Source organism: Anthonomus grandis, chromosome 2 (genome assembly GCF_022605725.1).
Source record: "Anthonomus grandis grandis chromosome 2, icAntGran1.3, whole genome shotgun sequence".
Classification (NCBI taxonomy): domain Eukaryota; kingdom Metazoa; phylum Arthropoda; class Insecta; order Coleoptera; family Curculionidae; genus Anthonomus; species Anthonomus grandis.
The window spans coordinates 36,122,421-36,137,142 of record NC_065547.1 but is presented as its reverse complement, the minus strand read 5'-3'; the positions used below and the strand labels follow the sequence as shown (position 1 = coordinate 36,137,142).

The window sequence follows — 14,722 nt, the reverse complement described above, 5'->3', positions numbered from 1 at the left end:
CTCAATAGTATTTTTTATTCCTCGTAGTTTAAGATCACTATGGCAGTATAAGGTAATGTGCGTGAGCTCTATACAATTTATTCATTCTCATTTTACACTACTAGAAGTTATATTTATATTGATACAGTAATCATCGCGTAATATCTCCAAAACAGTTGAAAATTGATATAGGACATTGAACACGAAATATGTCTAGAATATTCTGAAGAATTCTCTTCTTTAAAATGTTCTTGTGATTTACTTCTATAAAATCGGGGATGATTTACTTGAAGAAAGCCTAAAATTTCAGATGTTGGTGTAATGCTTGATAACGAACTCATATTTGTCCCACAATATCGAAGAAGTTGTCTCTTTTTACCTAATGATCTGCCAATAAAAAACTTTCTTTTATAGTTTTGTTAAATAGAAGCCAATTTAAACAAGATTGGACTCTTATTTTGTGATCGATAAAGCCAACAATATTACTAACCCTAAAACATTATTTGGTGTGTTATTATAAAAAATATTATAGTTTTCTTGTTCGGAATCCTCAATATCAATGTTATATTAGTGCTTAAGAGGGGATCCAGAAAAGATCTCTTTAAGTATTTGTCTTACCGGGAAGATTAAACATACCCAGATCCCACACTATTTTGTGAGAGCTTTGAAACAAAATAGATAGCGAACTTCGAGTACAACTATCTTGCCACGTTTTGCTCATCAGGCAGATCTAATATCAATATTTATATTTAAAAAAATAGACAACAATTTATTAATGAACATCGAGGGTGCAACTAGGACAAAGAAACAATTTGAATTTTCTTTTTCCTATATCCACTCTTATACAGGGTGGCCCATTGAAAATGTACCGGAAGGCATTAGAGGGTGGGAAATAAATTTTCGACAAAATCAAAAAATACGTCAAGTATGTTTCTCAGGGGGACAACTTTTTACATAAAAACCATTTCAAAAAACTCAACCCTCTAAGCGAGGGTGACAACCCCTAATTTTTTCCAAATGGGACCGGAGGTCAAGTGGTATCTCTTTAAAAGAGCCTTGCCATTCCTTATACAACGCTGCTTAGTTTTTAAAAATCGAGTCACTCGTTCAAGAAATATGGGCTCTTGAAAGTTAAACAAAAATTTGTGACGAAAAATGCAAAAAGCGATTTAATGCTTACCATTTTAATCAAGTAAATGCTCGAAGTACTATCCGCCAACGTTCATACAGTGATTCAAATTATCTTCAAACCGTTGCCGAACGCTCAGAAGCATTTGCAGTGTCACTTCGCGACATACATAAATAATTCTTCGCAACTATTCTAATGTAGCAGGTGGAGTTTTGGAAATTACAGTTTTTATGTGTCCCTATAAGAAAAAACCTAAAGAACCGAGGTAGCCACTCAATTGCGCCCCTTCGTCCTATCCAGCGTCCTGGAAATCTGTCATTTAAATAGTTGCGTACATTTAGTGAGAAATGTGGAGGAGCTCAGCTCCGTCTTGTTGGAAAATCAATTCCTGATCATTGTATGCGCGGTCCTCTTCTATGATATCTGTTAGAGCTGGGTCGATGGCATTTTATATCAAATCTTTATAACAAGTACATATCGCCTGTTAAATTTCCAGGGAGGAAGAAAGGGCCCACAATGAAATTTCCAAAAATACCAGCCCATACAACTTCTAGAGGGTTGTGTGTGTGTTTCATGGAAAATCCTCGGATTGTTGTCAGCCAAATAACGGCAATTGTGGCGATTGCAACTTCCCCCAATACTGCAATCTCCATAGGTTCATGAAACCCTGTATTTTCAATATCCCTCTTTTTGTTATGAACTGAACGTGTTTCGCGAAACTTTGCAACCGACCCGAGTTCCACACTCATTGTTTAAAAAAAAAAACTCAATAATCTCTACTCTTTTTGCAATTGAGTACACCATAATTGATGATAAATTTAAAGGTTCAACAATTTTTAAACACTTTAACCACAAAACAGGTATTTACCAAAACTACTTGACCTAATTTAAAGGGGAAGAAAGAAACTGGATATCTTTATACACTAAATGTGAAAGAAAGAATTTTCCGCAAAAACGACAAGTTCATTTAAAAGACAAAAAATTGTTTCTCGCATCCTTATCGTTTGTTTACTTGAAATGATTAAATTAGTGTTTCGACTTAAAGATGTGTTCTATGTTCACTCTGGGTTCAGTCTCACTCTTTCAATAAATTTTAATGATATCGTCACCCATTATTGTTCAACTTTCAAGAGCCCATATTTCTGGAACTCGATTTTTAAAAACTAAGCAGCGTTGTATAGGCAAGAGCAAGACCTTTTTTAAGGAGGTATCACTTGACCCCCCGTCCCATTTGAAAAAAATGAGGGGATGCTTGCCGCCACTCCCGCTTAGGGTGTTGAGTTTTTTGAAATGGTTTTTATGTCAAAAGTTGTCTCCCTGACAAACATACTTGACGTGTTCTGGGATTTTGCCGAAAAGTTTTTTCCCATCCTGTACGTGTTACATGTTAAAAGTTTTTTCCATACTTGTACTTGCGGTACGTTTCCTATGGGCCACCCTGTATAAGAGTATCTGTATTTTTTAAGAGTTTTAAGATCCTTAGTTAACTTCCAAGACCAATCAAAGGGGCAACCACATAGAAGGAATTTATTTATTGTTCTTGGTTGAAAGACCTTATTATACACTATCATGAGTTAACAATCATATTTTTTGATGTAAAGATATAAAAATGATTTATCTTTTATGATTTAATTCTTTATTTTATTGTGTTTTTACTGCTGTAAATGTGTATTACTTATAATATTTTGAATTGTTTTCCTTTTAATTTATAATACAAGCTCATTCTTGTTTTTTAGATACTTACACAGAATGTTAATTAAAGTTATGTTGTAATTTGAGGAAGCCATTCTTATAATAATTTCAAGTCGAAAAGTTTATTTAAACATGATATAGGGTCTTCAGTGTTCTCTTCTTTATAAATTGCCAAGAATCATAAGAATCATCAATGTAATAATAATTACAACCATCATAGTAACAATCAATATTTTGTTAACAATTTACTTTCGTTGTGTCTGAAGGATCGAAAGTTTTGGCTCGGCGAAACTCAGACTTATTCAAAACTCCCCACATTCCTCGATATCAGTCATTCCATCGGCTATGTGAGAAAATCATGTTGCGACTCTGCTTTAGTCACTCTATCATAAATCGCCATTATTTCCATAATGTCATTTCGTTCTCTAGACTAACATAATTATTGGGAGGTTTCAGCTACTGTTACAATTCTGGAATATCTACTGTTTGTTTTTTCAGCACCTTTATGCTTATTTAAATACTCATTTCTAGGACACCCTCAACTTAAAATTAAAGAAAAAATATTTTATGCAAAAATTTTATATTATACAAAAATATAAGCAGTTTCGACAATAATTTTTTAATTTAATGTTTTATCTCTTGGCACCAGATGGGTTCATCCGTTTTGTCCACGCAGTCAAATACTCTGTCACACATTTTCTCTTTTGGGATACATTGTCCATTAAGGCAAGGCACGTGATTTGCTTCACAGAATATATCTGAAATAGAAAACATGTATCTGAAGGAAAGGTAACAATATAAATATACAGGGTGTCCGGTTTAAAATGATATACATGGGAATATTGAAAACCGTTAAAGATAGCGGGTGGACCCAATGGGGACAAAATCGTGGATTCAAGTGCCTATAAATATTTCGTCATCTATTTTTTTGAACACGGAATCTCAACGGATATACGAGTACATGTAAAAAAGAAATAAGTGCGTTTTATTCAATCGGTTACATCATGTTTTTTTTTAAAGATATAATAACAAAATTTTTAGGGTGCGGGTAAGAAATGAGCCGGTTTTTGACAATAAAGTAAAAAATAATCTAGACCCACTATGTTAAATCAGACTGAAATCAACTTTTATTCTAAACTATAATATTTTTTATAATATTGAGTCATATTGAATTTTTGCATTTTCAAATTCCACTTTAAAAATGCTATAAAACTATGTATAAAACATGTTTATGTTCGGTCAAGATCAATAGGTAAAGTTAATAAAATTAAGATTTCATGGTATATTTTTTCTATTACTTTAAAATAGTATTGACGTGTAGTATTGAGTAACGACGGATAAGCAATTTTAGGATTATATTAGGTTTGCAAATAAGCCACCGTCCTTTCACACGCTTCACATGAATTCAAAATACTTAACATTTAGGGTAAGTTCCGTAACCTAACTTTGGTGAATCATCGGTTAGAAGCGGTATTTTTACGGTTCCTGAAAATGTCGGTTTGAAATGGAACGCTGGTTTCTTGTTGGTCGTTGGTCTTGTTTTCGTTTGTTGATATTAGGTTATAAATTCCATTATTGTATTGTAGGTACCTATTATTATTTATAATACCCATAATTAATGCAAATGCTGTTGGTCTATTTGAGCTCCTGCTCCTAAGCAGTGATGAAAAAAATATTATATAAATACATACCTCCATTATATCAACATGAAGTCCTGGATTTAAATTGCAATCAATACAAGTGTATTGAATGTAATGAATTGAAACAATCCAATGATCAAATTTCATAAACCGGAAAAAACCACGAAAAAATCAAACCAAAACTTCATAACATAATCTATAAACACAGGATTTCCGGATGTTGTAAATTAAACTCAGAATATAAATACGTTTAATCCACGACATCCGTAGGAAAAACCGAAGGTACTGAAAAAAAAGATCTGTCGTTTCGGTTGACATTTGCAACCAATTTTTCAGGAACCGCGTCTCATAACCGAACCAAATTTCAGAAATTGTATAGTTATGGAACGGTAACCGGCACAACCGGAGGAGCCGGTTAAGTTACGGAACTTACCCTTAAATACGTTTAACTAAGAAAAACACAAAATTAACTTTCATATTTTTTAACTTGCCTGTTTGACAATGTATTTCATCAGATTTATCCCAACAGTCAACTTTGCCATTGCAGACTTTTGATTTATGCAAGCAGGAAGTCTTATTTCCACATTGAAAATTGTCATCCAAATTGCAATCTGTAGTACAAAAAAAATTAAAAATTTATTTGAAGGGTCTTCCAAAGTTACGTATATTATAGGGCTACTACAGGAGTGTTGTTAAAAACAATTTTTATATTAAGAAATCGTTAGAACTATCCAGATCTAATTTATATCAGTATTATTGTACTTTCAAGCAACTCATAAGAGCTATTTAGAATTAAAATTTGATAAAATTATTTAAATTTAATTGAAAATAATCCAAAGTAAAAACTTGTATAAGTAATATTATACAAGTATATGTAATTGGTAAACTTGTTAAACCTTCTTTTACCAAAAAAACCATGAAGTAAGGAAGCTGATTACTTATACATTGTACACTAAATTCTTTCTTATTGCAATATTGTTAAGATCTACAGTATTTTGCCAAGCTTATTGGAACAGTTTAAATATGTGTTATAAAATTATATTTATTATAAATTTAAAAAATTGTTTTAATATAGAAAATACATACCACAATTTATTTCATCTTCCATGTTTAAACAGTCGATTCTTCCATCACAACGTTTGGTAACGGAAATGCACATATTTCCACAGTTAAACGTGCTTTCAGGACATTTTAGCAAATTTTTTAGGGGTAGACATTGAAAAACTGCTAAACCTTTATCGAGCAGCTTGCAATATTCTTTGTTTATTTTACAATAGCCTCCACAACCTAAAATTATTGTAAAATTATTTTAGCATTTTCGAATCCAAAGATCTCTAAAAATGTAAAGGACTCCCCGTCTGTTGCTTTATCCTCAAACTGATTAAGGGTAAAGTAGTTGACTACATGAGTCAATGGAATTCTGTTTATAAATCAATAATTTATATAACATGCTTTTTCAAGAGAAATCTTCATCAGAAAAAGATGAAAGTTTCGGGGTTTTGTATGAAGACTAGTGAGCTTGAGATTAATTTTTACATTTACATTCAAGATCAACTTTTATTTGTCATTTGTGTGATTATGTTTGATATCGCCAATCGAACAAGCAGAAGATTTTATGTTCAGATATGCATTACGGAAATTTATGTACTCGCCCAAAACCTTGAACCTTTTGCCTAAAATATCTTTGTTGATACTTTTTGATGACTCTGAGTACAAATGATTAAACATAAGATTTAAATCGAGGGTAAAACGTGTCAAAATACATACACTCGCACACAAACACACACTTGTATACTGCCGCATATATAGAGCTAGACGATCAACACTAAATACACACAAACATAAACACCATATAAACACAATCGTTTAAACCAAAGAACCTTCGAGCTTTCCAAAGATGGAAGGCATCAAACACTTCAACAATCACAAACAAGAACGGGACAAACAAATAACTTTCTCATATTGCTATCTCTATCCCTATCAATTACCGTCATATATGGATATAGGGTATTGGTATCTTCCAAAACACAATATATGACATTAAGATAAAAACAAATATTTAGATATTTTAGAAGTGTGTGTTAGTTGTATGTATATGGATAATTGTGTGTGTGTATCTATGTCTGCGACTGTGTGAATATACGTATTGTTGCGTAATTCAGAAACCCCCTCCTTTTCGGAACACACTTACGGCAGACTTTTCTGTCAGGAACAAACTCTTTTTAGAAACAAAGTCAGATTACAAAAGTGGGGTTGTGATTTTATGTGTGTGAGAGCTATGTGGGAATATGTTAGTAAACCATCTTGCTTCTACATAAATGGCCAAGTTTCCATTAATTGCTTTATTAGCAGTTTTCTATTGACTCATATAGTAAGCTGCTTTAACCCCAAAAAACGTGTTTTTTAACTTCCGAACACATATTATCCAAATAAACTCGGAAACCAGGGTCGAGCTAGTAAGAACTCTTATTCGGAATCACTTAATCTTCTTAATGTAGCTTTTCCCAGATTTTGAGCGACTCAATACAAAAAGCAAAGTTTGCAGTATTTGACATATTTGAAGATATGCAAGCGCAAATCATTAACGAATGTCGCGAAATCACACTGCAAATGTTTTAGAATGTTCGACAACGGTTTAAATTGGCGGCCAATGCTTAATTTTTTTTTTCAGTAAAATTAAATCGATTTGTGCTCCATTTTCATTTGAAAAAAATTAGGAACAAAGTGGGGATCTACTTAGAGGCTTGAAGGTTTTGCGCGAATGGTTGGAATGTTTTCTGCGCCACTCAGAGAAAAACAAAAAGGTATTTGCCACCCTGTAATTCCGTGCGGTACGTTTTCGATTACCTGTAAATTTTTTTACCTGTAGGATCCTTTTTATCGACTTTTGGCAAGCACCTTGGTCTTTCCACTTCTTCAATTTTTAAGCAAACATCTTCAGTGCTACAATCTGGACAGTATTTCGATCTAGCAATATTCAATAATTCCTAAAAGTACACACCAAAGTGATGAATTAGTATTGCCAAGAAACTAATTATCATCTTTATAATGATGTACTAATTCTTATCAGATTATTATATTAACTTACAATTCTATTTCTTCTTTCTATAGAATATTTATCGCTAAATGGTAAAATCTGTTTAGTTTGAAGGCTTTCTTTACTAGTTAAGTCATCATTCACATCTGATAGAAATATTTTTGTTCTAATATCAATAGAATCATTCACCAAGATGTTTCGTATATGAGTATTATTTATGTGTTTAAAAATATCGTGATCTAAAAAATAGGTAATACGTAAAATTCATAAACTAATTATAGGTTGAAAAATTCAAAACTTACCAATTGAAAATATAATTCCAAAGCTTACAGCTACAATAATACAAAAAACTACAATAATATACAATGTTAGATATTTTCTTTGTATTTTACTCTTGAGATCATTATTTTGTTGTTCGTTGATTTTAAGCACCCATCTGTGTCCAAATATATTTTTTTTGATCATCATGTTTTTGTTGAAATCGTTTTCATGCATTTCTCTAGATATTGTAGAAATTCCCATGTTATGAGATCTAAATAAATAAAAAATATATTAATTTAGATTGGTATGCGTATTTAAATGATCAAAATTATTTAAATTCATATCAAGAAATGATTGTTTATTAATTATTATGATTCATTGGAAAAATTTTAGGAATCCAATGATGAAACTTTGAATATATTTAAACTACGAGTACTACAAAGGTATCTCTTAAAAATCTATAAAATGTAATTATGAATGTAGTTGTAATATGATTCTTTTATCTTCGTAATAATGTCTAAAAAACATCATTGTTTATGTTTGAATGTCGTTATCGTAATAGCCCATTTCTCATGCTCATCACTATATAAAAAGTGTACATAAGGACAACCTGTTATTCGAAGAGCGATAAAAAATATTATTCTAATAGATGGTATTCATAATCATAGAATTTATTATTCTTTAGTCATAGAATTCATACTCATTAAAAATATTAACTTATGTGTCATCCTATGTTAAGCAGCTTGTTAAAAACAGAGCAGTAGGGTTTCCAGCTTTGAATTTAAAAATTTTGAGGTGTTATTTTTGTTGGTCACATGCTGGACCAGGAAATTCCATCCCTCAACTCAATGCTAAGCAGAATTATAAACAACACCATGAATAAAATCCGATATGTCACCAAAACCGAGCTCCTCCCTATTTTCTGTTACCTGTATAGCAATTTCTCAAACGTTTTCTTGTTGAAAGATTGTGAGGAGGAGCGCGATCAAGTTACTTGCAAAATTAATCTCTTCTTGCTTTCTTTTTGTGGGAACATCTAACATTTATACTACCCAGCCTGAATCCTTAGAATATTTCTGAAATCGCGTATCAACACCATCAAGATTTATTACTTCAACTGATATTCTTCACAATACCCGGGAACACTGCTATAGTGGTTTGTATGGAGGAGAACGGCGCCGGTGGGCAGCTTAAATAACCAGTGTGATAAAACGTAAGTACTAATCAATAAAATGAAGTTCCATTAAAAAATAATAAGCGCCATTTAAAACAAAATTTACTGATTTATTTTAACATACTTCTTCCTATTCAAATGCTCCCAGGGTTAAAGTTTTAGTGATGATAGAATTTTTGTAAAATTATGCTTGAGCTATGCAGCTTTTTGAGATTATGCACTTACTACCATGCTATGTAGAGGCATTTGTCCACTTCGCAAAACTATTGACCAGGCTGACGGAAGAAAAACGAAATTTCCAATGGTCTCAAGAATATTAGGAAGCCTTTATTCAACCTAAAAAAGGCTCTGACAAGTGCACCTATCCTGAGTGGGGGATATCTCAAAAAACTCAGGAAATCTGAAGGAAAATTTGTAGAGGACACTGATGCTACCAATGGCATAGGAGCCGTGCTTTCCAAAATTCAGGATGGCCAAGAAGAAAAATTCATTAGCTATTTTAGTAAGATGTTGTCCAAGATAGCGTAACTATTAATCAAATCAAAATCAAATCATTTTATTTCCATCGACATCATAACAATGTATAGGAATTGTCAATAAAAAACTACAATGCTAATAAAAATAGTATAAAATTACAAAGATACGAAAGGAAACAAATTTAACTTAATTTAGTCAATAAATCTATAGTTAAAAAACTCGGGTCAACGAGTCAAAAGGATAGTCAGCTAACATGGTCCTAAGAGCCCTTTTAAAAGTTGGAAAAGTCTTAGCTCTTTTTATTCTACATGGGAGATGATTAAAAATTTTGAGAGATGTAATTTCCGGATCATCCTGTACCTGCGACAACCGGGTAAAAGGGATATATAATTTATCTGCATTTCGAGTTTTATAAAAATTAAGATCTCCAGATCTCATGTAGTTTGAAAGATTTTTATGTACTTGACATGCGCACTCCTAGATATAGATGTTAATTATAGTTAGGATTTTTTCTTTTTTAAAAGTACCACGGCAAGTTTCTCTGAAGGAAAGTCTAAACATTGTACGTACAATGCGCTTTTGATTTATTAGCACTCTCCCAATACTGGAGGAATTACCCCAAGCTAATAAGGCATAGGATAGAATGGAATGCACTGAGGCATAATAAAAGCTTTTAAGTGTCTATGCATCCATTTAGTCTCGAAGTTGCAAGATAGCATAATTGCTGCGGGATAATCTATTGCACACAGATTCCACCTGAGGATCCCACGATAGATGTCTATCAATTACAATTCCCAAGAACTTGGTGGAGTGTTGTTGGATGAGGCTACTTGATGACTGCTCTCTAAGGAGTAAGCTCCAGTCCTGAATAGCTCAAATCGGAGTGTAAACAATGAAATTGGTTTTCAAACTATTTAAACAATTACCATTTTTCTGGCACCAATATCAGCTATACACTTGGTGGCTTTTGAGTGGATAGACTGATAGTACCCTAGACAACTGCCGATGTATCGTCGGCAAAAAGTGTTATGTAGCTGTCATTAACCAGGAGAACCCCAGTGACGACAGTTGCCTAATCAGATATGGTCACCTGACCACTAATTCTCAATCTAACCGCCTCGGTTCTCCCTATCAAATATGATTCAAGCCATTTATAAGCCGGACCTCTTATACCATAATGAAAGATCTTATTTAATAGTAAAGCATGATTAATGGTATCAAATGCTTTAGTAAGATCAAAAAAGATACCAACAGATTTTAATTTTAATTCAAAATTATTCAATATATTTGTATAAAGAGATATTATAGCATCTGATGTAGAGAGTCCAGACCTGAATCCAAACTGATGACATGACAGTATAGCAAAACAATCTAAAAATGCAATAAGTTTTCTTTTAAAAGATTTTTCAAAGATCATTGAGAATACAGAGAGGAGAGTAATAGGCCTATAGTTACTCACTTCTGCTGTCTCCCCCTTTTTATGAATAGGTATGACAACAACTGATTTTAGCTCTTTAGGAAAATAGCCAAACTGACATGATAAATTCAGAAGATAGGTAAGTAAAGAGATAATATGCTCAGCACATGCTAGCAATAAGTAACAAGGTACCTCGTCTACACCGGATGACTTTTTCCTAGAAGAAGATTTTATAATCTCAAGTGTTTCTCCATCAGTGAGAGGGAATAGAGAAACAGATTGGAATAAACTGTTGAAAGGCACATTCATTCCCATGCGTGCCTGAAAATTACCTGTGATCTTTCGCACTGACTCTACAAAAAAATTATTAAATGTATTAGCAATATTGAGGTTGCCAGTAACTTTCTCTCCATTATCAGTAACCAAATTAGGAACACACTTTGTGCCGTGATTTGAAAAGTTCGTGATTGAGTTCATAATTTCCCATGAGGCTCGAGTTATATTGTTAGAAGTAAGCAACTTTGTTGAATTATAGGTTTTTTTAGCATTTATGATATTTCCTCTATGTATCTTCAATCTCCTTCTATAGGATGTCAGTAACTCATGGTCATGAACGGTCTTTAGTTGAGTATGAAGCAGTCTTAACTGCTTGCCCTTATTAATTATCGATGGTGTTATCCACTGATGAGACTTTCTGTGATATGGCTTCGATTTGTTTATATAAGGAAAGCTCATATTAAATAAACTGGAGAACGTGTCAAAGAAGTATGAAGATTTACTTTCAAAATCCAAAGTCTCAATATATATTGTGTCACTCGTCGAAAGTTGCTAGCTATTGTCAAAGCGATGGATCACTTTTACAAATACATCTATGGGAGGAAGCTCCTCTGCGAACTGACCAGCTTTAAAATAGCTACTTTAGTTAAAAAATCGAGAGAGTCAAGTAGCAAGATCGATAGAGAGGCTACAGGAGTTTGACTTCTACCCTGAAAATGCAGATGCCTTATCAAGAAGATCCTGTCCAGAGGATTTCAAACATTGTCAGCGGGAAAAGATGCTTTGTTGTTAAAAACCACCATCATTGATGATACTTGGCAAAATGAGGATCTTATAAGAGACCAAGAGGAAGATCCCGATATCCAGACATTTTTAACCTAGATAAAACAGGGTAAAAAAAGCCAACTTAGGAAGAAGCTGCCAAGTATTCTTTCAATGTCAAGTCATATTGGGCACAATGGAACTCCCTAATTTTGGAAGATGGATTCTTGACGTGAAAAATGGTTGAGCACGACGGCAAAGGGGAAAGAAGACAAATTGTTGTGCCTCAATGCCAGAGTTGCTAAAGGACATCGATGCCAGTGAGTCAGGTGGACACTTTGGAGTAATAAAGACCCCGGGAAAAGTGAGAAAAATATTTTACTCAATAGCAAGGCAGACATAAGGGACTGGTGTAGGAAATGCTTTGTATTTGGAGCATGTAATGGGCCGCAGAGAAAGCAGAAGGCTTTCATACGTTAGTGCAATTTAAGAAGTCCCTTTAAAAGGATTGCTATTGACGTTGCTAGCGTGTTTCCGGAATCAGAAGCAGGAAATAAATATATCGTGGTTGTTTTGGACTACTTCAGCAAATGGCAAACCCTTTACCAAAGCAGGAAGCCTCTACTTTGTCGACGTGTTATTAAAATAATAGATCTTCCCATTTGGTGTTCCCTTAGAGCTTAGACCAAGGATAAAATTTTGAATCCAGATTATATCAGAGCATCTGTAAGAGGCTTGGAATCAAATAAAAGGGGAACGGCTATATTACCCATGCAGTCAGATGGCATGGTGGAACGAATAAATAGGACCATTAATTGATATTTGGCCAAAGTAGTTTCTAGCCACCAAAGAGTCGGTGGCAGACAAATGGCTCCCATTCATAATTACGTGCGCATTTCCATTCATGGTGCCAGCGTATATATGTGTTATATGCCTGTATTTCTATTCAAAAAAAATTATGATTTTTTATGGATTATGACAATTTTGGGGCTATTGTTTTGTTGTTTTGTATATAGAGCCGAGTTTGAGTTTGAATTTTTAGGTTACTCAAATAAGGTCTATTTTTGTTACTGTGGCGTATTTGTTATTGCTTGTTCATATACACATATTCCATCTGAGAAAACTACTTAAGATTGCAAAAAGAAGTTGACAAAATTAAACCTGACATGAATAAAATATTAAGAGCAACAGAGAAAATTTTAAAAGAATCTGGAGAATCTGAATGCATTGACTATATCTATTAAGGATCTCTATGAGAATCCTAGACTTTAAAAACTAACGTAGCAATAAGATTTCCAGAATCTTTTGCTATTGCATAAATTTAAAAAAATCTGTATAATCACACTCCCTCTAAAAGATAGTACTAAGAAAATGTCTGAATAAAATTCGCAATTTAGGAGAGCAAACTGTAAAACGTCTAAACCAATTACCATAGGTGCCTTGGGGATATATTTTCATCGATTCATCTTCGAATTATGATAATATTTTATTTGACTTTTTATAGCTAAAGCCGATATAAGCAATAAATTCATTAATGTATTATTTTTACTTTTATACGTAAATGTTCTACGTACCTTTTAGTTTGATCGTAATAATGCACCTTTGTAAGCTCCACGTTGCATGGTTGAAGAATCATCGTTAACTTTTAAATTTTAGAAACATACCAAAATTTATGTTTTCTCAGGTTGTATTAGATTGCTATATTTCTTTTACATTAGCACTTTTCACCTGTATACTTTAAGGTTTTAAACGCCATCACTTTAAAACTAAACTTTCGTTGCTATTTTAGTCCAATAAATGAATGTCCTATTACAACTTCTCGCATCGTACTAAACAAAATATGTTTTTAAAAGGAAATTGTAGTTTTTTTCAATACAAACATTGAACACGATGGTTATAATATAAGTAGACATCGGGGTGTTCGTCGGACCATAGCACAAAATAAAATTGTGGGAGACCGGCAAAAGACTGGCACGTGACTATTGACTATTGTATCAGCCGGTTTTAATGACGTATATAAAGGTTAGGGTTAACAAATAAGGTAATGAAGGGCTTTCGGGGCTGTAATTAACTATGGGAATCTAAAGGGTGGATTATATTGCATTTTATATTTTTACAAGAAAATACATAGTGGCTGTATAAACTTAAAATATATTATTAATATAAGCTCAGTATTTGGTATTAGAATACCTATAGAATATTCATTAACATCTAAATGTATCTCTATCTTGGTATAGATTTTTTTCAGGAATTTACGACTACTCTAAATAAATAATATTAAATAGTTGTTGTTGATCCTTTAAATTGAAATGCATTTGTATAGGACGTTTTAGATTTAATCTAAATCCAAAAATTAAGGTATAATAGATTGGTTATATACCCAGCAATTATCGACCTCTGACCTCATTTCTTCTTCTCAATATCCTACATAATTTTATTATTTATTAAAACTAAAACGAAAGAAAAATATTTATTCGATTAAAGAATATATTCTATTTAAAGAATTAAAAAAAATAATTTGAACCAACCTTTCCGTAGTTGAATCTATTATCGTTATTAAGGTAAAAGTTAAATAAATACAGGGTCCTGCAACAGTGCGTCGGTCTTCCATAAAGACTAAAAAAAATAAGGTTAAACATTTCTAATCTCTTAAAAAAATGTTGGGACCTGATATATATGATGTAATATTTTGCTTGACAACAAAAAAGGTATTAAAATACCTATTTTGTTAAGAATGCAGATTTCCTGGTTCTTATTTAAACATTTTATTATCTTCGGATAATTATCGTGAATATTTTAAAAACGACTAAAGATAGCTAATATTTTTACATAATAAAAAATGTTCATGTATTAAATCTTCATTAAATGGATAAAAAAT

The 14,722-nt window shown here is 32.6% G+C and overlaps 1 protein-coding gene across 1 annotated transcript; it reads right to left on the bottom strand.

Moving 5' to 3' along the window:
* Positions 1–3,363: 3,363 nt before the first annotated feature.
* Positions 3,364–13,849, bottom strand: LOC126747627 (uncharacterized). Its single transcript, XM_050456372.1, has 7 exons — positions 13,419–13,849; positions 7,780–8,009; positions 7,529–7,716; positions 7,304–7,427; positions 5,527–5,727; positions 4,932–5,051; positions 3,364–3,558 (listed from the first exon to the last, which is right to left on the bottom strand). Exons 1-7 carry the CDS (start codon positions 13,478–13,480, stop codon positions 3,425–3,427), a joined length of 1,059 nt encoding a protein of 352 aa, XP_050312329.1. The 5' UTR covers positions 13,481–13,849; the 3' UTR covers positions 3,364–3,424.
* Positions 13,850–14,722: the final 873 nt, after the last annotated feature.